The sequence below is a fragment of the Lissotriton vulgaris genome, chromosome 1_2, assembly GCF_964263255.1.
Source record: "Lissotriton vulgaris chromosome 1_2, aLisVul1.2, whole genome shotgun sequence".
Taxonomy (NCBI): Eukaryota; Metazoa; Chordata; class Amphibia; order Caudata; family Salamandridae; genus Lissotriton; species Lissotriton vulgaris.
Genome location: NC_141686.1, coordinates 170,436,198 through 170,460,136, shown reverse-complemented (window position 1 = coordinate 170,460,136; position 23,939 = coordinate 170,436,198). Strand labels below are relative to the sequence as shown.

At 45.0% G+C, this 23,939-nt stretch overlaps 1 protein-coding gene across 2 annotated transcripts in view; it reads right to left on the bottom strand.

Annotated features, from left to right (window-relative positions):
- KDM7A (lysine demethylase 7A) overlaps window positions 1-23,939 on the bottom strand; it is a 345,661-nt gene that overhangs the window by 166,945 nt on the left and 154,777 nt on the right. For both annotated transcript variants that reach the window (XM_086953055.1, XM_086953056.1), the window contains exons 3-5: window positions 13,923-14,040; window positions 12,262-12,422; window positions 4,395-4,536 (exon numbers count right to left, since the gene is read on the bottom strand). In XM_086953055.1, coding sequence (XP_086809181.1) covers window positions 4,395-4,536; window positions 12,262-12,422; window positions 13,923-14,040 — 421 coding nt within the window. The remainder of the gene's footprint in view (window positions 1-4,394; window positions 4,537-12,261; window positions 12,423-13,922; window positions 14,041-23,939) is intronic.

Here is a 23,939-nt window from a genome sequence, read left to right as displayed (position 1 = left end):
CCGGTGCGCGTCCCGGCGAGTGCACCGGTAGGCACAGTCTTGCTGCGCGCCCCAGAGCGCGTACCGGTGAGCGTCCCATTGGCGCTTTTGCCGCGAACAAAATCATCGTGACGTATCGCGTAGCCGCGTCCGCGTAAGCGCACCCGGAAGCACTCGAGCGCATACGATCGCGCTACGTAACCATCCGACTGCCTTACGCGACGCGCCCCTGTCACCTAAAAATAACACTTTTTATTGGTTCAGAACAGTTTTGGTTTCCAAATGATGAAAGCCCTGGTCATGTGACCTGAAAATAACACTTCATTGGTTCAGGACAGTTTTTTTTTCCTAATGATGAAAGCCCCCACCTTTTTTCCTCATTCTCACTTTGTTCTTTGAGTGAGGAAGACCTGTTTTCATTCATTGAGAAATGGCTACAGCAGCAGCAGGAGTATCTGCACCACCACCACCACCACCACCACCACCACACCACATTGGTGGTGAAGAAGAGGAGGAGGAGGAGGAGGAGGAGGAGGAGAGGACGTTCCTTCCTGAAGACAATCCCCCTTACAAACCGAGAGAGCACATTGTGTGGGAGGTTTTTAAATTCCCAAGAGGCCAGAAGAAAGTCAATGCGGCAAAAGTGACTTGTCTGATCTGTGAACTTTCCAGGGGGAACCCTACAAAAAAAATATTCTTTTGGTAATCACACCATGATTCGCCACATGCAACTCATGCATCCTAACAACTATTCTGCGGCAGAGGTGAGAGAACTGTCCAGAAACCTTCCCCAATCTTCTTCCAGAACCTCAACAAGCAAAGAACCCACTCCATCGGGTCCAGAGGCAAGGGAGATGGTCCCAAACATCCAAACCAAGTTTGGATGTTTTAAAATTGTTTGTATCTATTGTGGGACTACAATTACATATGGCGAAAAAAGTATAAACCTAATCAACCTTGCAGGAGATAACCATATCTGCAGAAAAAAACCTTAATTTTTTTCCTGATTTTTTTTGCTCCAGTTGAGCCGTTTACAATTCCCTGTTTTTTGTTTCTCCCCATAAAAATTACAAATAAAATATAAAACTGATCATAAAAGCCAAAAAAAGTAAAAAATGTTAAAAAAAATATATAAATCAATAAAAAGAATTAAAAAAACAGTTCTTTTTAGAACTACCTCCAATTTATAAAAAAATGCTTCATTTTTTAAAAAATCTGTCATTCTTTATTCCTTATGGTACGCTCCCCGGTGCGCGTACCGGGCGCTCCCCCGCGCAAATTGAAAAAAATTGTTTCCCCCGCGGGGCCCTTTTATGGCCCCCACATCAAACCTAGGGGGTCAGGGGGGGTCTACCCTGCCCCCTTTTGGTCATTTCCCCCTTTGTTTTTGCCACCTCTTGTGTCTCAATCCTACCGAGACACAAGATGGCAGCCGCTCCGGACTGTTTGGAATGTTGACAGACACCTGAGAGCCAATCAGCTTTCCGCACGCGAACTCGCCCCGGTGCGCGTTTATAGATATATATATTTTTTTGAACCTAAATTACTCAAAATCCACTGGAGCACATATCTTGAGACATAGCAAAGGCACATCGGGCTACCAGTCCCTACAATTTTGTTAAGTTTGGTGGAAATCCATTCAGACCGCCCTATGGAAATTAACATGGGGAAAACACGTTTTGGGACCCCCCTTTTATCTCGGCCCCCTCTTGACGAATCCTCCCCAAACTTTCAGGGAAGGAGCGGAGCGCCGCGAGGCAAATTTGAGGAAGTATTCTCTCGAGTACTTCCGGGTGCGCTTACGCCGTGCTTAGCACGCAGACGCGGCTACGAGATACGTCACAATGTTTTAGTTCGCGGCAATAGCGCTAACGGGACGCTCACCGGTGCACGACCCGGGGCGCTCCGGAAAACTGAGCTTTGCCACCATCTTGACCATGCAAGTTTGTCACTCCTGTGAGACTAACACCTTTGCCAGACGAGAATCTATCAATGCCCCTAGAAAGACTCTTTGTTGTGCCGGACAGACATGAGATTTTTCGTGATTGATGGAAAGGCCCAAGGTGTGAAAGACAGACAGGCAAGTCTGAGTGTGTTGCCTTGCTGCGTGAAAAGTTGGAGCCTTTATCAGGCAGTCGTCCAAGTAAGGGTAGAACTGAATGCAGTGTACGCGAAGAAGAGAGAAGCCAGGGGAGATGACGGAGGAGGAGACTGTGTCTGGGCCCGATAGTTATCCCAATCTGCAAGGACTGCGTCGTCGTCCTGGTCCGTTATCCTGGCGGACATCATCATCATGGTCCGTATCAGGATCCTGACGAACTGGTGATCTTGGCTGAGCAGCAGGCACCGGCGCTGGCGCTGAAGGCAGTGGAGCTGGAGAGTTTAACGCAGAAGGTGGGAATCTGTGATTATAGTCATCCAACATGTGCTGAAGGTTCGATATCAAAGATACAGGTATTTGTGGTACAGGAACCTCCGGGTCAACATCCAAATGGTCATCATGAACGGGGAAGAGTGATCCCCCGTCATCATTGTCGTCATCATCATAGTCTTGATATTGAGTTGTGAAGGGCTCGACGCAAAACGAAAAGTGTCATCAACATGGGAACCATCTGAGGAGTTCTCCTCTGCAGACTCAAATAATTGAGCTGGGGGATGAGAATCACCCTGAAGAGGGCTCAAATCCAGCGGAGTAGGACGTTTGACGATGGAGGCCGTCACCACTGTAAAGGTAGTAGCAGTCGCTAGAGAATAGGGACTCTTCGACAGTCCTGTCGACGAGCTCTGTCGAAACAGCCGTAGAGGGATGTGGCAAAGCAGGACCAGGCTTCGTCGATGAAATGGAAGCAGTCGACGGTGCCAGGGTTTTTTTCTTCGATGCAGCTTTAGTCGACGAGGTTTTCTTCACAGTCGACGGTGTCGTCGACGAGGAGGCAGCCGTCGACAATGAACTTGATGTCGACGAGGCAACCGTCGATGGAAGTGTTACCGTCGACGAAGGTGGTACCGTCGACCAGAATGGTACCGTCGACGAGTATGGTACCGTCGCGAGTGACGCGTCGAGGAAGCCTTCGTCGCCGCGTGCTTCTTAGGCAGGTCCGTCGACGAGACAGACTTCTTCGCTGTCGATGAGGTCTTCACAACAGAAGTGATGGGTCTAACCTCATGGAGCGCCGTCGACGAGGCGGACGTCATAGTCGTCAGCGTCTTCGTCGACATGGAACATGTCATCATTGTAGGCACAGCGTCGACGGATTTCCTCGTCGTCGACGGACGCTTCGACGAGGTAGTCAACGAGCCGGTGCTCATTTTGGATGACGAGGGCACAGCTTGGGACTGCGATGCCAGAGAACCAGGTCCCATAGGCGTAGAGGCCGGCAGATCCCGTGGGGAGACAGACTTTGGAGCGTCCACAAACTTCTTCCTCTTTAGGAAAGGAGAAGGTATCTCAGTCTCAGACCCACGCTTAAGAGAGGTCTTAGAATGATAGGAAGACACACTCTCCACATCAGACATAGGATTATCAGAAGTCTTCAACTTCTGTAGCCACAGGAGGAGACGGGCCTCTCTCTTTCAGAGTTTTAGATGAAAATGTCCTGCAAAGCTTGCAGTTCCTCACCTCATGGTCCGGGTACAGGCAATAAATGCACTTGCTGTGAGGGTCCTCATGAAACAGGCGCAGCTTTCCACATGAAGAACAGGGCCTGAAAAAGACTTTTTAGTAGAAGACATTATGTTGAAGTTGAAGAAAACTGAGCAGAGCTCAGGGAGACTCCCTTCACACGACGTGCGGTACAAAATCTGGGGGCTTGGCCTTCTGATGAGAAGGTTCTAGAGGGTGCTGCAGCCTGATTGGCTGGAATGTGGACTATTATAATGACATGGATATGTTACGCAAGTGAATTCTCCCTTTGGGCCTCTATTGTTCTATGGTACTTTTTAAACTTTCTTTATGACTATATATACATTATATTTATAGGTTTATGATAGATATATATATATGTATATATACACACACACACACACATATATATATATATATTACTACTATTTTATGTACCGTGGGACTCCCACTTTGACGACGGGGAATTATTCAAGCATGTGAATCTATGAAAGACACCCCTAATACTGGAGAAGCTTTAAGCTCTTTTGGGTTCGAATTGGTTCAGTGCCTCCTCCTCTTTTGCGAGTGGCAAAGAACACTCTGATAGTGTTGGATTGCCCAACACAGGAAGGAGTCAGGTTTTTAGACGAGAAGTCCGCCCAAGTTCTCAACACCACTGTCTTTGAAAAATTGTGGCGTCGAATGATTGTACTGACAGTGCCTTAAGTTCATTCATTCACTTTAACACAAAGCATCACTTAAAACAGACTAAATGGGCGCTGTCCTGGTCAACACCTCACATGCAACTTACTTTGTATCCGAGAACTCCAGACTGATGACATTTAACACTTTTGGCCGCTCAGGATTCATGAAATACTCAATGAAGTTGTGCAGCTTCATCTTGCTGTCCGCTTGCCTCGCAACATCAATGACATCAATCACCTTGTTACCACCTACAAAAATTCCAAGCACACAAACATTAAAAACAGCATTGAGCATAGATGCAGCGATCACAAATTAGCTATCCCTATTACAAAGAACGCATCATTTAACTGTCCTCGTTTGGCAATAGAAAAATCAAACCCTGTAGATGCCAACTATCATACTTTACTATTGCATGCTCCCAGCCAGCCAGCTGAGACCAGCAAAGAACGCAGAGCGAAAACATTAACTAGTCTTCTGCAAATTACTTATTCACTGCCTCTGAACAAATCAATAGGCAACATCTGGAAGAGAGGAAGGAACATGGATGGAAATCAAGCTTGAAGAAATGCTTCAAGACACCTGCATGAGCAGAAAGTTCTAGAGTGCCAAAGTCAAGGCACTAGAGATACTTTGCTTTGCATACTGCTATCAAGTGTTGGATCTGGATGTTTGCAAGTTGTTTTTCTTCGAATAAGTCTTTCCAGTCACGAGGTAGGTGACTCCTTTTGGTGATAGTGCACATGGGCATCGACTCCATTGTTAGAATGTTTTCCCACAGAGGGTTACCATGGAGTTAGTAAAGGTAGAATAAAGATGTCCATGCATATGTATATAAGAAAGAACTGCAACAGGTATAGGTATCCGGGGAGGTGGGCGCATGCAAATCTACAGCCCTACAAGAACAGATGCTTACTGGGTAACATCATCCGTTTGAGGCATGTGAGCTGTAAATCGCATGCTTTGCATAATCTATACAGCAGTATTCTCCCAAAGCTGTGGCTAACCTGTAGCTGTTGCAGTTCTTTGAAAACGTGTTTTGAGTACTGCCTGGCCTACATTAGCGTGTTGCCTCGCTAACACATCTACACAATAGTGTTTTGGTGAATGTGTCCGGTGTAGACCATGTTGCTGCCTTACATATGTCAGCTAAGGGAATATTCCCCAAGAAGGCCATAGTAGCCCATATTTTGCGGGAGGAATGCACTTTTGTTCTTCTTGCTTATCTATAACATGTTTGGATACATTTAACAATACATCTTGCAATACTGCATTTAGAAATGGGATTGCATTCTGTGTGGTGGAGAAAAAGCAACAAAGAGCTGCTTTGTCTTTTGAAAATCTTTTGTTCTTTCTACATAATATAGTAGAACTCTTCTAACAAAGTGTGTATAGAACTTGTTCTACTACAAAATCGGGTTGAGGAAAGAACAGGTAACAACGATTGATTGATATGAAAAGCAGAAACCACTTTCGTTAGAAATTTGGGATTGGTTCAAATAACAACCGTAAAAGTTGAAAGAAAGGCTCTTGTATAGTTAGTGCCTGGAGTTCACCAATTCTCCTTAGGGAAGGGATTGCAAAAAGAAAAGCAACCTTCCATGAGAGAAATTGTAGTTGACACTTGTGCATTGGTCCAAAAGGTGGTCCCATTAGCCTTGTTAGGACTATGTTCAAGTTCCACGTTACAGGTGGAGTTCTTGGTGATATTTTTAGTCCTTCCATAAAGGTTTATTCACTGGTACTTTGAAAAGAGATAAGTGTTGTCTGTTTTGCAAGTATGCAGCTACTGCTACTAAATGCAATCAAATTGATGTATAAAATTATCCAGATTGCTGTAAGTGTAAGAGACCAGATGAAGCGAGGTACTGAAGCATCAAAGGAATTGGTTATTGTTACAATATATAACAAAACGTTTCCACTTTGCTGTATCACATGCCTTAGTAGTAGGTCTCCTAGCCTCCTTTAGAATATTCATACAATCTGGTGGTATTTGTAAATAACCGAACTAGATGACTTCAGGAGCCAAATTGCTAGGTTGAGTCCCTTGGGATTTGGATACCTGATTTCTCCATGGCTCTGAGTGAGGAGACTGGAGTTCAGATGCAGCTTTCGTTGTGGATCTACTGACCGCTCCAGCAGGGTGGTGAACCAGGGTTGACGTGCCCATGTGGGAGCTATGAGAATCAGTGTGAGATATGTTTGCCTGAGCTTCCAAACTACCAGCGGAATGAGTGGGAGAGGCGGAAAAGCATAGGCAAATATACCTCACCAGGACATCCATAGTGAATTGCCTTTGGAGAGTGGGTGTGGGAACCTGGAGGCGAGGCTTGGGCATTTTAAGCTGTGGCGAACAGGTCTATGTGAGGAAATCCCCAGTCCTGAAAGTAGGGGAGAAGAATTTGGGGGATGAAGCTCCCACTGGTGGATTTTCTGTCATTGTCTGCTGAAAAGGTCTGCAATTTGATGGTTTACTCCTGGAAGTTGTGCTGCTAGGAGATACATTTTGTGATGTATCCCCCATTTCCAAATGACTTGTGCTAGGCGTGACAGTTGGAGACTGTCACCCCCTCTGTTTTTGTATAAAGTACATAGCTGTCATGTTGTCTGTGCAGACTAAGACAGTTTTGCCTACAAGGTGAGTTTGAAAGGCTTTGAGTGCTAAAAAACACTGCTAGTAGCTTTAGGTGACCGATATGTAGGCTCCTGTACTTTAGAGTTCATAATCCTTGGATTGTGTGACTCTGTAGGTGAGCGCCCCAACCAGTGAGCGATGAGTCTGCTGTTGGCACAGTCTGTGAAACATGGTTGAGAAAGGGCAGCCCTTTGGATAAATTCTGTGAGTTCTACCACTGCAGAGAGCGATGGGTGGGGCTATCTTCCAACCCTAGATTGGTCAACTGACCCTGTGATTGGTTCCACCGACTTGCATTCTTGAAGGGGACACATGTGAAGTCTCGCGTGGGTAATAATTATAATGCAAGACGCCATAATTCCTAGCAGTTGCATCAATACTTTCACTGGTAATGACTGGCTGGGCTGAAATTGAGTGAGAAAGAACTGAATATTATGAATCCTGGCTGCATTGGGAGAGGCTAGAGCTTTCGGAGTGTCTATTGTGGCTCCCAGATAAGTTTGTGTGTTGGAAGGCTGTAGATGAGACTAACACATTTACTGTAAATCCTAGCAGATGAAGTAAGTGAATAGTGGTTTGAGAATGTTGGAGACACATTTGGTAATTGCTGGCTTTGATGAGCCAGTCGTCCAGGTATGGGAAGACATGAATATGTTGTGTTCTTAGATGTACTGCGAATACTGCCAGGCATTTGGTAAATACCCTGGGAGCAGTGATGACTCCAAACTGGAGTAGTTTGAATTGGTTATGATGACCCTCTATCATGAATCTTGGGTATTTGCAGTGAGCGGGATGATTTGGAATGTGGAAATATGCGTCTTAAGTCTAGAGTCGACATAAAATCGCCCTGCTGTAAAAGTGGGAGCACTTGTTGTAGTGTTACCATGTGAAAATGCTCTGACAGTACGTAGCTGTTTAGTTCTCTGAGGTCTAGAATAGGTCTCGTGGAGCCATCCTTTTTGGGGATGAGAAAGTACAGGGAGTACACACCTGTTCCTTGATGTTGTAACGGCACAGGTTCTATGGCTTCTTTGGACAGGAGAGACTGTACCGCTTGCTGAGATAGATGTAAATGTTCTGGTGACATTTTGCAAGAAAGTGGCGAAATGTTTTGAGGGTTGTTGAAAGCTCCAGACAATAGCCATGTTGGATAATTCATAGCACTCATTTGTCTGTAGTGATCGATTGCCAGATGGGGAGGTATTGTAAAAGACGTCCCTTGACAGGTGTTAAATGATCTGGAGAAGAGTAGGCAAGTCGCTGTTAGGAGAAGGGGACGTACGTGATGAGGAACCTTTGCCTCTACCCTTGCCATTGTTACCCCTGTATTCTCCTCTAAAGAAGCCTCTTGAGGAGGAGGATAGATTGTTGCTCTTGTAGGGTGAAGAAGTGTTGTCTGAAGAGATGGTCTTGGAACCCCCAATGTTCGAAGGAGCAATGAAAGGAGCCACAATTAGAAGGAGATTGTAGGGCTCCCATAGATTTAGAAACGTTTGTATCTTTTTTCATCTTTTCTAAGGACATATCTACTACGAGTCCAAAGAGCTGCTGTTTATCGAATGGTATATTCAAAATGGATTGCTGGACTTCAGGTTTAAAACCAGAGATCATTAACCTTGTATGCCCCCTTAACAATACAATGGTATTGATTTCTCTAGTTGCAGTGTAAGCAGCATCTAAAGCACACCAAATTGAGGAATTTGAGTTGAGCTTTCCCTCTTGGACTAAGTCTTGAGCTTTAGCCTCATGCTAATCTGATAAATATTTGAGAAATTGCTTCATTTCATTCCAGTGTGCCCTATCATACCTAGCTAGACGGGGCTGTGTGTTGGCAATACGCCAGTTATTTGCTGCTTGGGTGGCTACTCTTTTAATCGGAGGCATCTATCAGTTTAGACTCTGTCAGGGGGGAGGGGGTCCCCTGAAGTTTGTGAACAGGCCTGTTTACGGGCATTAGAGACTACTAAAGAGCCCAGTTATAACTGCCTTTTAATAAAAGCTGAATCTGATGAGGCAGACTTATACTTGGTCTATCCTTGAGTTGAGAACGCAAGCACGAACAGGGTCTTTGAATGTATCGTCTGCAGGTCTCAACATGCCTTTGAACATAGGGAGAGAGTAAGTGGATCTTTGTGAGCTACTATGATTTTCGAATAGAAAGTTCTCTTCTAGGGATTCTTTACGTAATTGTACCTCATGATACTCTGCAGCTCTATATAGTAATTCTATGGACTCTACATTGTCGTCAGGTGGGGAAGGCTTTGTAGGGTAAATGTCTGGGTCATTCTATGTGGGTCGTCAGAAAACCGTCAGACAGCTAACCAGATACCTCGAAGAAAACAGAATCCTGGACCCTTCCCTTTCAGGGATCCGCAGCAACCACAGCACTGAGACTGCCCTCATCGCCGCCACCGACGACATCAGGACCCTGCTGGACAACGGCGAGACCGCAGCACACATCCTCCTAGACCTCTCTGCGGCCTTCAAAACTGTCTGCCACCGCACACTACGCCCACGCCTCCACAAGGCAGGGATCTGAAACAAGGCTCTGGATTGGACCGCCTCCTTCCTCTCCGGCAGAGCCCAGAGCGTCCGACTCCCCCAATTCTGTTCCAAAGCCTAAGAGATAATCTGCGGCGTACCCCAGAAATCCACCCTCAGCCCAACGCTGTTCAAAATTTACATGGCCCCGCTGGCACACGTAGCCCGACAGCACGACCTCAACATAATCTCCTACGCCGACGACAGTCAGCTGATCCTCTCCCTCACCAAGAACCCCATCACCGCCAAAGCCAACCTCCACGAAGGAATGAAGGCCGTCGCCGACTGGATGAAGACCAGCCGTCTGTAGCTGAACTCGGTCAAGACTGAGGTCCTCATCCTCGGCTCCAACCATTCAGCCTGGGACGACTCCTGGTGGCCGACGGTACTGGGGGCAGTTCCGACACCCACCGACCACGCACCCAACCTGGGAATCATCCTCGACTCAACGCTCTCAATGACCAAGCAAGTAAACGCAGTTTCCTCCTCCTGCTTCAACACCCTCCGCATGATCTACAGACGGATCCTGACAGATACAAGAAAGACAGTCACCCAGGCCCTCGCCACCAGCAAACTCTACTACGGAAACGCCATCTACGTGGGAGCCCCGACCAAGCTCAAACGACTACAAAGCATCCAAAAAGCTTTGGCACGACTGATCCTCGACGTACCAGGCCACGGCCACATCAGCTCCCCACCTGAGAAACCTGCACTGGCTCCCTGTCAACAAGAGGATATCCTTCAAGCTCCTCACCCACACACACAAGGCACTCCACAAGACCGGCCCAGCCTAACAGACAGCTCTCCTACACCCCCAACCGCCAGCTACGCTCCGCCGACCTCTCACGCGCCACTGTCCCGCGCATCCGAAGAACAACCACCGGTGAGAGATCCTTCTCCCACTTAGCCGCCAAGACATGGAACACCCTCCCACTGAGCCTACGACAGACCAGGACCTGCTGACCTTCAGGAGGATACCCAAAACCTGGCTGTTCGATCAGTAGCGCCCCCACCCCCAGCGCCTTGAGACCCTCGCGGGTATGTAGTGTGCTTCACAAATGATTGATTGTTCTAGTCTTTCCAGGGATCTGCTGGTTAAGGATCATCCCCGCCATTCCCATCATCCTCATCATCATCAGGTTGTTGAGGAGAGTTAGTTGGTGCACTTATTAAGGGATGCAACTGTGGGGAAGGAGGTGATGGAGGAGGAGGAGATGGGTTAGTACCAACATGCTTCTTTAAAGAAATATGAGAAGTGTCCTTTGAGACTCTGGTTTACGTTCCCGAGGCAATTCGAATGAAAGCTGTCCTGTCTGGAGATTAATTTAGAGTGCTTTCTGTTTGGTGTCCGATTTCCCGGGAGGGACGTCGAAACGGGGGGTCTTGCTGCTGGAGATGACCATCTTTCTGTTCCGGACCCAAAATTCTCAGTGCAGGGGTCAGATGAATTTTTGGTGCTGAAGGTTTAAGTTCAGAAGCCGGTTTTGGTGTGGAATGTTTCGGCTTCGTATCGGTTTTCGGTTTGGAGCCCGAATGTTTCTGCTCAGTGCAAGACTTTGGCCGACTCGATCCAGAGTCGGAAAGCTTTGGTGTGTGTTTCGGTGCCTTGAGCTGGAAGGCAGGGCATTGGAAACATCTTCTCGTGCTGATTGCGGCACGCAGGCAGAGGTGAGGCTGATGCTTTTTGCTTTGGCTGAATAGGTATTTGCGGCAAGGGCTGTTCAGTACTCGCGATACTTTGACCTTGCAGCACCTGTTCAATGTCGGAGTCAGATTCCAAAATAGATACAGGTTCTTCCTGTCCTTCTTCGGCCCCTTGAGTGTCGTAATCTTTCTGCTCGGAACCTTCTCCAAAGATGTCTGTTGTGGATTCAATGTTTTGGCTCTGCATTTCACGACGTTGAGCCCCACGATCGGGAGCGTTTTCTTCTAATGAAAAGATTTGCACACATCGCAGCTCTGTTTGTTGTGTTACTGGGATGAGTTGCACACTACAAGTCGGTGTGCGGATACTTCATGTGGCACCGAGGGCAGAATTTGAATGGAGTCTGTTCCATCGATTGCGAGGTGGCCCGACACAGTGAGGTCCGATGGCCCACCACGAGTTTTCCGATCGAAATATAGGTTTTGACGACCAATCCGATATGCAGAAACGTGGGCTACGCATACGAAAAACAATACCAGGGTAGAGTGGATTGCGCACCGAGGGGAGCCCGGAGAGCGGTTTTGACCGGAGAGCAGCAATACACTTCCGAGCCCAATGGCAGAAAAAACAATCTAACAATGGAGTCTATGTCCATGCGCAATATCACCGAAAGGAAGAGTCACCTACCTCGTGACTGGAAAGACTTCTTCGAAGAAAAACAACTTGCAAACATCTGGACCAACACTAGATGGCAGGAGTATGCAAAGCATGTGATCAACCGCTCACATGCCTCAAACAGAAAGGTTTTCTTAGCTGTATCTGACAAATCTTTAGTGGAGTATTGGTCTACAGAGGTGCTGCCATAAGTTAGCTCTAGTAGGACTGCAACTTTGTCTCTGAGCCACTTGCAAACCACTGAAAAAGGTGGCAAATGCTCTAGCCAGTGAACACAAGGCTCTCTTCTGACCTCTGATAGAAAAACTCAGCGCAAAGACAATCTGGCATGGAAGGTCCATTTTTCTTTTATTTTTTTAAATAGTAGTATAATTATCAAGGAGTACATGTATTTTTCTAAGAGTAACAATAGCAAATGAAACAAACGTCCACCTTTTATTCCAAATCCTGCTCAGGTTGAACTTCAAGTGATGTACTCACCTACGTAGTGCTCCACATCCAGGACAGAGAACGTAGATGGTGGGAGTCTCAGCCCCAAGTCATCAAGTCTAGGCACCATGATGGGAGCATTGAAGCCATGCTTTTCTAGATGCCTCTGGGTGATCTGCCCTCCGTGCATCTTTTGAACAATCTCATCAGCGCTGAAAACACAATGTAGACAAGATTAAGATTTAAATATGACAACCAAAACTCATTGTGCCAACTTTTTGGCCAGCTGCTAAGTTCATGAAAGATCTATACAATACAGTAGCCAGATATACCTAGGAAACAATTTAGAGATCCTTACCATTGACTATTTCCATGAATGGACTATTTTTGTTACTCACATGGTAAGAGTGACATCCTCTCAGATTATCTCAGGGTCGGAAAAGATGTGCCAGTGGAAAGTGGTGTCCAAACTCCATGATTACAGTGAACTAAACCTAGCCCCATAACCAATTTGTCCTAAGATAACGGTACTACTAGAAGGGCTAAGATGAAGAATCTAAAATCTACAACACTCCAGGACAGTTGGGACAACTGGAACAACCAGGCAATCTCCATACTCTAACACTATGCTTGAAAGCATGGCTCGACCAAGTGTAGCGCGTTAGACACATCAAAAGCAAAGAAGCTAGCCTCTCTCGACATCTTTAAACAGGAATCAACGATTTCTTGACTAAGTAGCAGTATCACCCAGTTATGCCCATGTCTCACCACGCGAAGTGAACATAGACCCAGAATTTCTGATTTTGTGGTCCATCTTTTTGAAAACTGTAAATATTCCTATGTTATTTAATTCTGACCGATTCTGGCAGTCTTTCTGTACGCATAAAGCAAACACATCTTCTACAATAATACCTTGGAACCCTAGGTGCTTTCGTGGAATGTTGACCAATGTCATGTGAACTGGACTGATTTCAATGTGCTGTTACAAGTTGTGTATGACTAACAGTTACAACAAGTTACCATCACCTCTTGCAAAAACCTAACCCTACCCCTGCCAATTTAACATCATAGATCCTTTGTTTGACCATGCTCCCTGCATTATTTGTGCCATTAAAGTCATATGTTCCTGCTTCCAAATATGTACAACAATTTAAACACAAATAACTTCCAGAACCAGCCATTAGAAGGAGTTAATGTGCAAAGCATGTGAATCTAGAATAGATTTCTAAACAAATGCTACTACACAGCAAACTGTGCTTACCAATATAGAGCGACTTGTGCTTGTACCATCCACCTCCTACTCAGTCAGTTCAGGAAAGAGACATCTAAATTCATTTTCCGAAGGACTGCAGAGCATAGTTCATATCTGTAAGCTTTGCTGCACAAGTACTCCCTTTGGTTACGTTTTATGGGACGCTGTGTACATTATGTCAAGGACACTTTGCACATGCAATGGAAAATCCCTCATGTCTATCATAGGTTTCATGCCTACCCCAAGTGTCTTTTCAGCAAGCAAAACAATACATTTGACCACATTTTCGAAACAGATTACAAAACAGCTTACATAAACTTGTTCTGGCGACAGCGGGCTAATTCAGAAAATGCAGCCTCATACAAAAAGACCATAACTGATCAAACAATTATTGCTAGTTAGTTTTAAAGTGCAATCATATCAAAACCTGATAGAAAACCTCCCCTCCTTCCACACATACCTTGGGAAAGAGCGAGCTTGGAGCTGTTCGACAAACGTCTTTGTCCCTGCCTGGACTGGTTTAGTACCATCATCTGCTTCCGAGTAGTCATGTCTGTGCCAGTTTCTCCGCTTCTTCACTGGAAAAAGAGGTAAATGAGAATTTATCAGCTAGAGCAGAGCCGGGTGTGGCAAGCTTTAGGGTATTGACAGATTAATTTAAGTATTGCTCCACATTTGCAATATAGTCATAAAATCCTCCAAGTAGAAGCAGCACTTAAGAATGCCATTGATTAATCTTGATTAAAAAGCCATGTTTTCAGTTGTTTCCTAAAAACTGTGAGGGTGGGAGTGGTTTTGATGGCGAGAGGAAGGGTATTCCAAAGCTTGGGGGTGGCAACTAGGAAACGTCTATCTCCCCAAGAGGTTAGCCACCGAAAGAAGTGCTTTCCTATCTACTGAAATTGGAGGTATTTAAAAAGCTGGCTGGGCCTTACCTTGTGCACTGATGACTTGGAAGCACCAAGTGTGAAGTGTGAAGGGGCGAGGATTATATTCAAGGCCACTGGAATTATAAGATTGTGCGGCCGCAGCGTTTTACACATAATTAACCCTTTCGATGCTGATGACGAGCTCAGCTCGTCATGATGCACAGTTGAGCTGTGCTGATGACGAGCTGAGCTCGTCACGAAAGGATGGAAATATTCAAAAGTCAGCACCGGAGGGGAAAACGCCTAGCAGCCAAGGTGTTAAGGATTTGCCACAATCTATTTGCCACATTATCTGCAGATTTTAGCAACAACAAAAAAAGTTCAAGCTCAAACAAATCAAACGTTACTAACATTGCTTCAACACATGTTGCTGTGCAGTGGAAGGCCCTATGCAAAGGTTGAGTGGTCACCTTGCAGTTGCTTATTACTTTATCAGGGTGTTAAACTAGTACTAAGGAGGTGAAACCTTTTCCCAGGCAAAGCGAACATGAGTAATAATTACAATTGTGAAGAAATAAAGCTACAAAATGTGTCAACCTAAGGAGCAGCATTTACTTTTTCTTGCTGCAGAAATTTAATTAGACCAGCTACATAAGTTCGCAGACCCTGATCCGCTTACTCGAATGATCTGGCAGGAGAAGTCTGCAAGATCTCAAACACATAAAACTGAATGTACAGTTGCTTAAGATGCTGTGACTCTTTTGAGAGGGTGGGAGCAGAGTAAGCCACTCATGAAACACTGGCAAAATACCAGCTAGAGGATCACAATCATTGAGAAACCGGAGAAGGGCCAGGTAAGGAGATTCGCAATAGAGGTATAGGAAGGGTTACAAGGGCTGGGGAGCAGGAAAGGGGAGAATTAATGTGCGCTTCTCTAATCTAGAGCCTAGAAGAGCAGAGACCTCTCCGGAATCATGTTGAGGCGATTACTCATTACGGCTAGTGGGTGAGAGTGACACTGCAAGAAACTTGGGGAGAACCTACCACGAAAGAGTTCATGATCCAAATGTATCTTCTCTGCTTGGGATCACAGAAAAATAAATAGCAGCAACAGCAACTGAAAAACAGTAGTAAAAAGCAAGGCCAGGAGCAAAGGAGGGGAGTGAACATAAGCATGGCAAAAACTAGTTTGGTTATGAACTGTTTACTTCACAATGGCTTAAAACCACAGGCACTGCAACCTTCCCTTCTCCTTTAAGGTCATTTTTTAATGGGTACAGCCGTTCTACAATGCTGGTGCTTGTCCTAAAGGAACTAGGTTACTAAAACTGAAAAACTGCCTGCTCTCAGCAGATTTTGGCCGAATTATTTTCTTTTTTTTTATCCGACAATTTACAAAGTCAAGGTCTGCTACTTCCAAGACAACCCCCCACGTCCGTGGAGAACAAAAAAAAGGAAAAATACATAGACACATTTAGCTACAGGCTGTAAATGTTTTACAATTTCAAAGTACGTTCAAAAATCCTGTTCTGAAACGAAATTAATTATAAAGTCAAAGACGGATAACCTGAGAGCGAGTCGCTTTTGATAGGGAGAAAAAACAAAGCTAGGCAGCATGAGTGAAAAGTGAGTCGCTAGGGAAGAAAAAGTAAAGGTAAAAGGGGAGAGCAAAGGAGGGCACAGCCAAAATATTTTCAGTCCTAGATATTCATAGCCTCAATCCAATTGGACGTAGGATCCCAAACTAACATGCCCCTTTTCTTTGCCCTCCGACCTTTTTTGGTGTAAATTGCCCATTCCAACCTGTATGTGGCGAGTAGCCTCGCTTGCCATTGCCCAAAAGATGGAGGATTCAGTTCTTTCCAATAGGTAGCTATACATATCGTAAGATAGTCATTGCAACGAAGATTAATGCCCCGCCTGCTTTCGGGTCTACTCTATAATATTGCCCTAGCAAGATGGTACAAGGTGTGAGTTGAATATCTGAAGAAAGAATATTGCTCACAAAGTATTGTACCTCTTGGATTAATGGTTGAAGTTTAGGGCATGTGGCAAACATATGTACAGCGTCCGCACTGTACGTTGCACAGCGCGGGCAGTCTGCCCCAGAGCCGGATGTCCATTTGGCAACTCTGCTGGGTGTTATATACAAAAAAAGCGGTTTTATAAAATTTCGCTTGTAGTTTTGAGGATAAAAGATATATTTGTGCTAGACAAAGCAGAGAGGAAAGCATTCGGCGGAGCATTTACCTTAAGCTGCCATTTAATGTCCGTTTTACTCAGATCATCTGGCCGCTGTTCATTCAAAATGGAATAGATGCTTCCTATCCTTGGCAAGTTAGGGTTTGTTAATTTATCAATGAATCCAACCGCTGTGAAGCCGGAAGACCCGTCGTTTTTTGTATTAAATAACTCGTAATGGCCCGATATTAAAAAAATCTGATTACCCAATTTGTAGAAGGTTTGCAGATCTTGAAATGTTCGAATACGGCCGGAGCTAAAGAAGTCCCCTAATCTGCCAATTCCTGCTAAATGCCATTGTCGTAGATATAAATTTTGAAATATCTGCGGCAGATTATCATTAGATTTGATCGGGGTATAGTGGTTTAATTTAGATATTCTAAAGACCTTGCGGACATTGCTAAAGACCCGGTAAGCACTAAGCAAAGCATTGAATCAGACTCGGACTCGCTTATAATAACCAAGTTCCTGTTGGCGCACAGGCAGCCCCTTGCATTCTCCCCCAAGAGTGAAAGATAGGGAGAAGGCAGTCCTGAAGAGCTTAGTACATGATCTTCATGTAGCAGTTCAATATTCCTGTGCAGTACTGCGGCCCAATAAAATAGTTTTAGATTAGGGAGAGCCCAGCCTCCCCGTTCCTTTGGAATGGAGAGGAGATTAAATGCGCTTCTTGGCTGCGCGTATGCCCAGATGAACTGTGAAAAAATTTGCTCAAGCATGGCAAGTGAGTGGTTGCTGAAATCAAGCGGGATTGTCCGAAAAAAATAAAGTAGCTTGGGAAAATACATCATCTTTAAGACATTGCATCTTCCTACTATGGTTAGGTGCAAGTTATCGGTTTTCCAGAGTGATTTCTCTATTGTGGTAGCAAGAGGAGTCAAATTTTCTGAAACTAGCTTGTCCACATCAGAGACTATACTGACTCCTAGATATTTCCCCTTTTCAGTTATCCTACTATCTACCCGGCTTATTTTCCTATTTACAACTATCTGCGTTTTTGATTTGTTCAGGGCAAAGCCGGAGATTGAGCCAAATCCCTGTGCTTCTAATTCTAAGGCACTAATAGCGGTCTCAGGCTCGGGCGTTATTATATCAAGGTCGTCGGCATAAGCCATGATTTTTGGGTCTATGCGGAACCTGCTGACTGGTAAAATGAAAGGGTTTAACTCTATTCTCTTTATCAAGGGGGTCAATGTACATTGCGAATAGCAGGGGTGAACAAAGACACCCCTGTCTTGTCCCTCTTGTGATCTTAATTTGTTCTGTCAACTTGCCTTTGATAAGAATTTTAGCCGTAGGATCTTGATAAGAGTGCCTGAACTGCTTGGACAATTCAAGGACCAAAGCCGATCAGCCGCATGGTCGCCCATAGAAATTGCCAGGAGACCCGATCAAATGTTTTCTGCATCTAAGAGAATTAAGGAGACCAGGTCTCCTGACACCTCTGTGGCATCAAATAAGGTGATCGTGCGGCGGATGTGCTCAGTGGTGCCTTTTTTGGGTATGAAACCATGTTGCCATTTTGAAACTAAGGACTGGATGTTAGCAGAGAGTCTGGTAGCGATGATTTTTGAAAAGATTTCTAATCAGTATGGATTAGGGTTATGGGTCGTTATGATGACATTTCTAACGGTGATTTATCTTTTTTAGGGAAGATAACTATTTTAGCGGATGACCAGGAATCTGGAGGTTTGGCTTCACCATCTAGGTAAATATCTTATTTGTGGTGAAAAGACCTTGTAGTATTCTACCGGTATACTGTCAGTCCCGCCGACTTTACCATCCGCAAGACAAGTGAGTGCTGTTAAGATCTCACCCCACGTTGGAGAGCTTTCTATTGCCTCACGTTCATTCGAGTTAAGTTTACTAATGGGAATGCTAGCTAAGTATTCCCTAATTTTATTCTGTATGTCCAAGTTTGTTCCTTCGATTTCTTCCAAGTAAAGTTTCTCATAATATTTCTTAAAGGCTTCTTCTATTTTCCTATGGTCAGAAATCCCTACGTTACCTATATTTATTGTGGTAATAGAGTTGGCAGTTATCTGCGGTCTAGTAGAGACGGCAAGTTGATGGCCAATACGTTCTCGCAACACATAGCATCTTTCCTTAGATGCTGCCCATTTAGTGGCTATTTTCTCCGCCAGCACAGCACCCATCTCTGATTTGGCCACTGAGACTGCTAGCTGTGCCTCCTCAATTCTTGTCCCAGTCTGGACCGCATATAAAAAAAATCACCGCCCCTGTGTCAGACTAATTTGCAACTTCTCTTTTTTATCCCTCCTAATAGAAAAACGTAGTGTCTCGCCCCTTATACCAGCCTTAAGAGTATCCCACACTACCATAGTGGGAGCAGACCAGTTATTTATGTTCAGAAATTCTTGTATCCATCTGACCATATGCTCGCGATAATCATTATACAACAATGCTTTTTTGAAAGTCCAGTGCGAAATTGATTCTTGATTGCCCCAGCCTTCTAAAGTTAAAATAAGGGGTTATGGTCAGACAGAAGTCTGGGGGCAACATCGATAGAGCAGTCATGAATTAGGGCGGGCGAAACAAAAAATAATCTAGTCTGGCTAGTGACAAATGGGGAGCGGAAAAAAAAGTAAAGCTGTGCTGGTCCGGTTTTGAATAGGCCAGACGTCTTTTTGACCGTGATTGCTAATTAGATCGATCAATGCTCGAAACACTTTAGGTTTTCTACCCTGGTAGGCTCATACCCCTGTTGTATCCCAAGTGCTAGGTAGATTTAGGTTCAGGGCACTGCATATTATTAATGGAAGCGGCCAATGAGCAAGTTCTTCATTTACCTGGTGCATAACCCCTGGGTCATCTAGTTTGCTGGCGTAAACAGAGCAGATCGTGAATACAGATTTATAGAATAAAGTGCACCTTGCAATGACCCATCACCCTAATGCATCAACTTTGACTTGATTAGCCACTAGCGGCAAGGTTTTCCTAGCCAGTATCCCGACCCCCTTCACCCTAGGCACTTGAGACGCTGCCCCAATGATTTTAAACCAAAGGGAATACAGCAGAGATCTCTGGGCCCCTTCAATGTGCGTTTCTTGAAGACATTATATCTGCCCCCATTAAACGTAGTGTTTGTGCGGTTCTCTGTCGCTTTGATGAATTGTTCAGGCCACAAATGTTTAATGACACAATCTTAAAGTTTATTTAGTGAGCCCATTGTTTAGTTCTAGTAGTATTCCATGTCTGAGTGGCGCCGGCCAGAGCCTTTGCTGTGCCAGCTCCTCTCCCCCTAAAGCCCTCCCCCACCCTAAAGCCCTCCCCCACCCTCCAGCCAACCCCCACCCCATCTCCCTCCCCTCCAGTCATGACCCCAGTTCCCCACAACGTCTACAAACCGGCTCGTAAGGCTTTCCTGAGTTACAGTGCAAAAAAAACTTGAATCTTAGATAAAATCGAGCTCAGCCTGTTAATTTTTAATCCTATGTGGATCCCGGACACAGTCGCCCTCCCCCCGGCCCCCCAAAAATAGACAGTCAGGAAAAACCTGAATGATGGTGAGCACATGTGAGGTACCGACCTCCACACCCACCTTGTGACCTTTCCAGTTAGTAGGCTGACCTGAGCTGCACTGGAGGTCCAGAAAGCAAAAAGAAATTCAATCCACACAGAAAAAAAAAGAGAAAAAAGAAGGTAATCGGTGCAGAAAGGAGAGGAAGAAAATATGTGAGGCTAGAAATGCCGACAGCTTTAGCCCCAGTTTAGGTTTATCATGTTGCACATTAATTCAGTCCTAGCCAGAGTCCAAAATCTTAAAGACGCAATTTTACTATTTAAGATTTCTTCCTTTCGGATAGTTCTTTCAGGTATTCTCCAGCTGTAATCTCAGACAGGAATACTCGGGATGATCCTTCAAAGTTAATTTTCAGTCTTGCCGGGTTCATCAAGTATACTTGGGCCCCTAGCTGTTGTAGTGGCGTTATCAGTTGGCGGAGCCGCCACCTCCGCTCCACAGTTGCATGCCCAAAGTCTGGTTTGGAGAACAACTTTATCCAGTCTACTTCTTTAGGAGAATTTGGCCTGGCCTGATCATAAACTAATTCCCGAAAAAAACTAGAAAAACTCTTGGTTTATCATTATTTGAATTAGTACCCTCTTGCCTTTGTTTCAAGTTTAAAGGAAAGCGGTGAGCTCTTTGGATCTCTTGATCACAGTTCCAGCTAGTCTGTGAGGGGAAGGCAGCCCAGAGAAGTCTCACAACAAACGCTCTAGGATCTTCTCTCTCGACCCCTTCTGGAATTCCTAGTAGTCTGAGATTGTTCCTCTGCATTAGATTTTCTTGTTCCTCTAGTTTAATAATCATGTCCATGAGGCGAGCCTCGTGGGATGCAGATTGCTCCTTTACTTGCACCACTTCTGTCTCGAGGGTCTCTGTTCTTCCTTCTACCATGGCGACCCTATATCCAATATCCGTGCATATTTTGTTAAATTTTTGAATGCCGCCTTGAATCTTTTTAGAGGCTCCTCTCGCAGCTAAGCTTTCTGTTTTAGCCTCTTCCCGAAATTGATTGATAAGACTCCAGGATTGAGAATAAAGATGGCTCATAAGTGTTTGTGGAGTCTAGCTGTGAGCTTACCCTTTGCTGAAGACTAACGGACCCTGAGGGTGGTGTCTCTTGCAGGTCTAAATGGTCCCATTTCAACTGGCTGCGTTTTCTGCTTCGTGTTTTTTTTTCTTTTTTACTGTGTTCATTGCCAGATCATTCTTCCCCCCTTCTGACTTGCTACTTTCGAAGGAGCTTAGTACCTCATCATCCGTCCCTGTCAAGGAGCCATCTGAGACGGAGAAAAAGTTTTCATTTACTAGGTCTGGGGACTGTGGATCAGTGGCACTCTGATTCTCATTTTCAAATCTGTTTTCCGTGCCCCCTGCCCCTTTGTTAAGATTGCCTTTTATAACGTCAAAGTCAGTAGAGGCTGATGTATTAGTCATTATAGATAGAGTACCTTTATTTGGGGCGGCATTACTAGATCTAGTAATTTGGTTGCCGTAATTTAAGACTGGTGGCATTATTTCCATATTTGCTATGAGTTCGGCTCTGGCTTCATCCAGGGTTAGTTGTCTAGGTTGTTGCGGTGGTAGTGCAGCGTCTAGGACTAGAGCGTTTGTCTCATCTGGAGCAGAGATAGGAGTAGAAGCAGTGGCGAGAATAGGGGGGGGTTAACAAAAACTGGGAGATGTCTGGCTATAAAGAAGTTTTTCACGTGGATGAGGTGCTTGCAACAAAGTTTTCTTTTAAGTTACTCCCTCCAGCAGATTTACTTGCTTTTTTTACCCCCCCCCCAGTCCCCCATCTTCCCTTTTACCTTTTTTGAGAGAGTCTTTTTTCCGTAGCCATTTCTTATTTTTCTCTATCTCCATGCTCCTCGTGGCCCGGGTTAGTTTTAACTTTAAGGATTTTCTGTCCTTGTGTGGTTATCCTTTCACTGTTCGTACAGCTCCGTTTTGCGAGGGAAATCCCTCTAATCGCGCTGATCTGTTTTACTGATGAGAATCGGTCGCATCCACTTCGCCCGTCCGGAAGCCTTAGACAATCCTGCAGTGTCCGCACCGTTTCGCCGAGGATAGAAGAGCAGTCGGCAATTGCAGGCACGTCAGAGCAGTACCGTGAGCGCCAACTCACTTTTGATTCGGACGCATAAACCAATGTTCCTGTGGCTGTGCCGAGCATATGCTGATGCTCGCGGGCCCGTAACTCATTGACGTCAGGTCGCTCGGATCCGCTCATCCGATCTGGTACAGCAAGGGCCAGGGCGATATGCCGAGCCACAGAGCAGAGGTAAGAGATGATCTGCTCATGTCAGCCTCGTGTTTGTGAGTGGCGCGGAGGCAGAGAAAGAGAAACACTCACACTAGCGCAGTCTACGCGAATTATTTTCTGATGCTACCAAAGAAAAATCAATTGGATTGGCAGGAAACGGTTTCTTTGGTGATTCCAAGAAAGAATGGTTAGAGAATATGTTCATAGAAGCTTCTAACCAATGGTAGATGAGAAGATAAGGAACAGACCTATTAGTCCGGAGATTCTCACCCCTTTAAATAGCTGTACCTTTTCCAGCTAATAGAATCAATGAAAATCGAAGAGGCTTCAAAGACATGGAGGCCGAGACAGTGAGCACCGATGCTTAAGCAATACTGGGACAATCTACATAAGACGTACAGATTGCAAAGCAGAGGACCTGGGGAAAACAGGAAAGGAAAAAAATCAACATAGGCGGCTGCTGCTGAGATTGTTGGAGCTAATGGGGTCTACTGAACATAGTAAGACTATTTTGGAAGAATGAGGGGGGGGGCACTAGACAGAGCATTATGAATATGGATTTACAAAACAATAAGTGATGAACGATTACTGGGAAGAAGCCAAACATCGGAGACAGAGCTAAGAAAATGTAGAGAAAGCTAAAATATACCTTACAACTTTAAAAGTTAGAGAAGAGGGGCTGCAGAGGCACTGGTAGTCTTCACAATGATTTTGTAACACAGTGTTATCCTGAAGGACCCCCTGGCCATCATCAGGCATCACCTTGTCCAATAACCCTATAGCGTTCTACAGAAAGATGCAAAGCACGCGAAGGGCTAGGCCCTCACATAATTGTGGGATGGCATGAAGTGCTTGTATCCGAAGTATGTGCATCTACTACAAGATCCCCACAAAAGGTAGTAAACAATTGAGGAAAGAGATGGCTAGAGGCAAGAAAAAGGTATACATGTGCTGCAATAATGTACGCCACAGACGAACGTACTTTAACCAACCTTTGGAAACATGCCACCTTAAATGTCAGTAGTGAGCGGAGTATAGGGATCTAAAGTGGCCTATGAATCTTTTCAATAGAATATTAAGATCCCAAGTAGGCATCTGAGGTGCTCATGGTGGAATAGCCTTTTAATCTTTCTGCAGTCTTTAGTGGCAGTTCTATTCCAAACAGAGATAGACTGTCAGCTCTACAAATAAGTTAAATTGAATAGAAGTGGAGGCTAGAATGGCTTCCTTAAGGTAATAACGATAACACTATAGGTGATGGGTTTGCAGTAAGTGGATGTACATATGTTCATTCACAATAATGTACAAATTATTTCTTCTTTGCTGCATAGCATGCTAGCATAGCTGGGCAGTGTGATTACTAAAGAACACTCATTCATTCTGACGGTAAATGAAAGTAACCGCGTTTTAAAATGTCATGAGGCGAAACGCCGGAATGAGGGACTGCAGATTTGGAAGGAAGACAAATCAGGGCACAATGCAATGTTCGATGCAGCTGTATGGACATCTCCGACAAATGGGAGTACCATACTTGTCTCGCTCATGTTGGTGAAACCAGATCTTTTTCAAGGACTC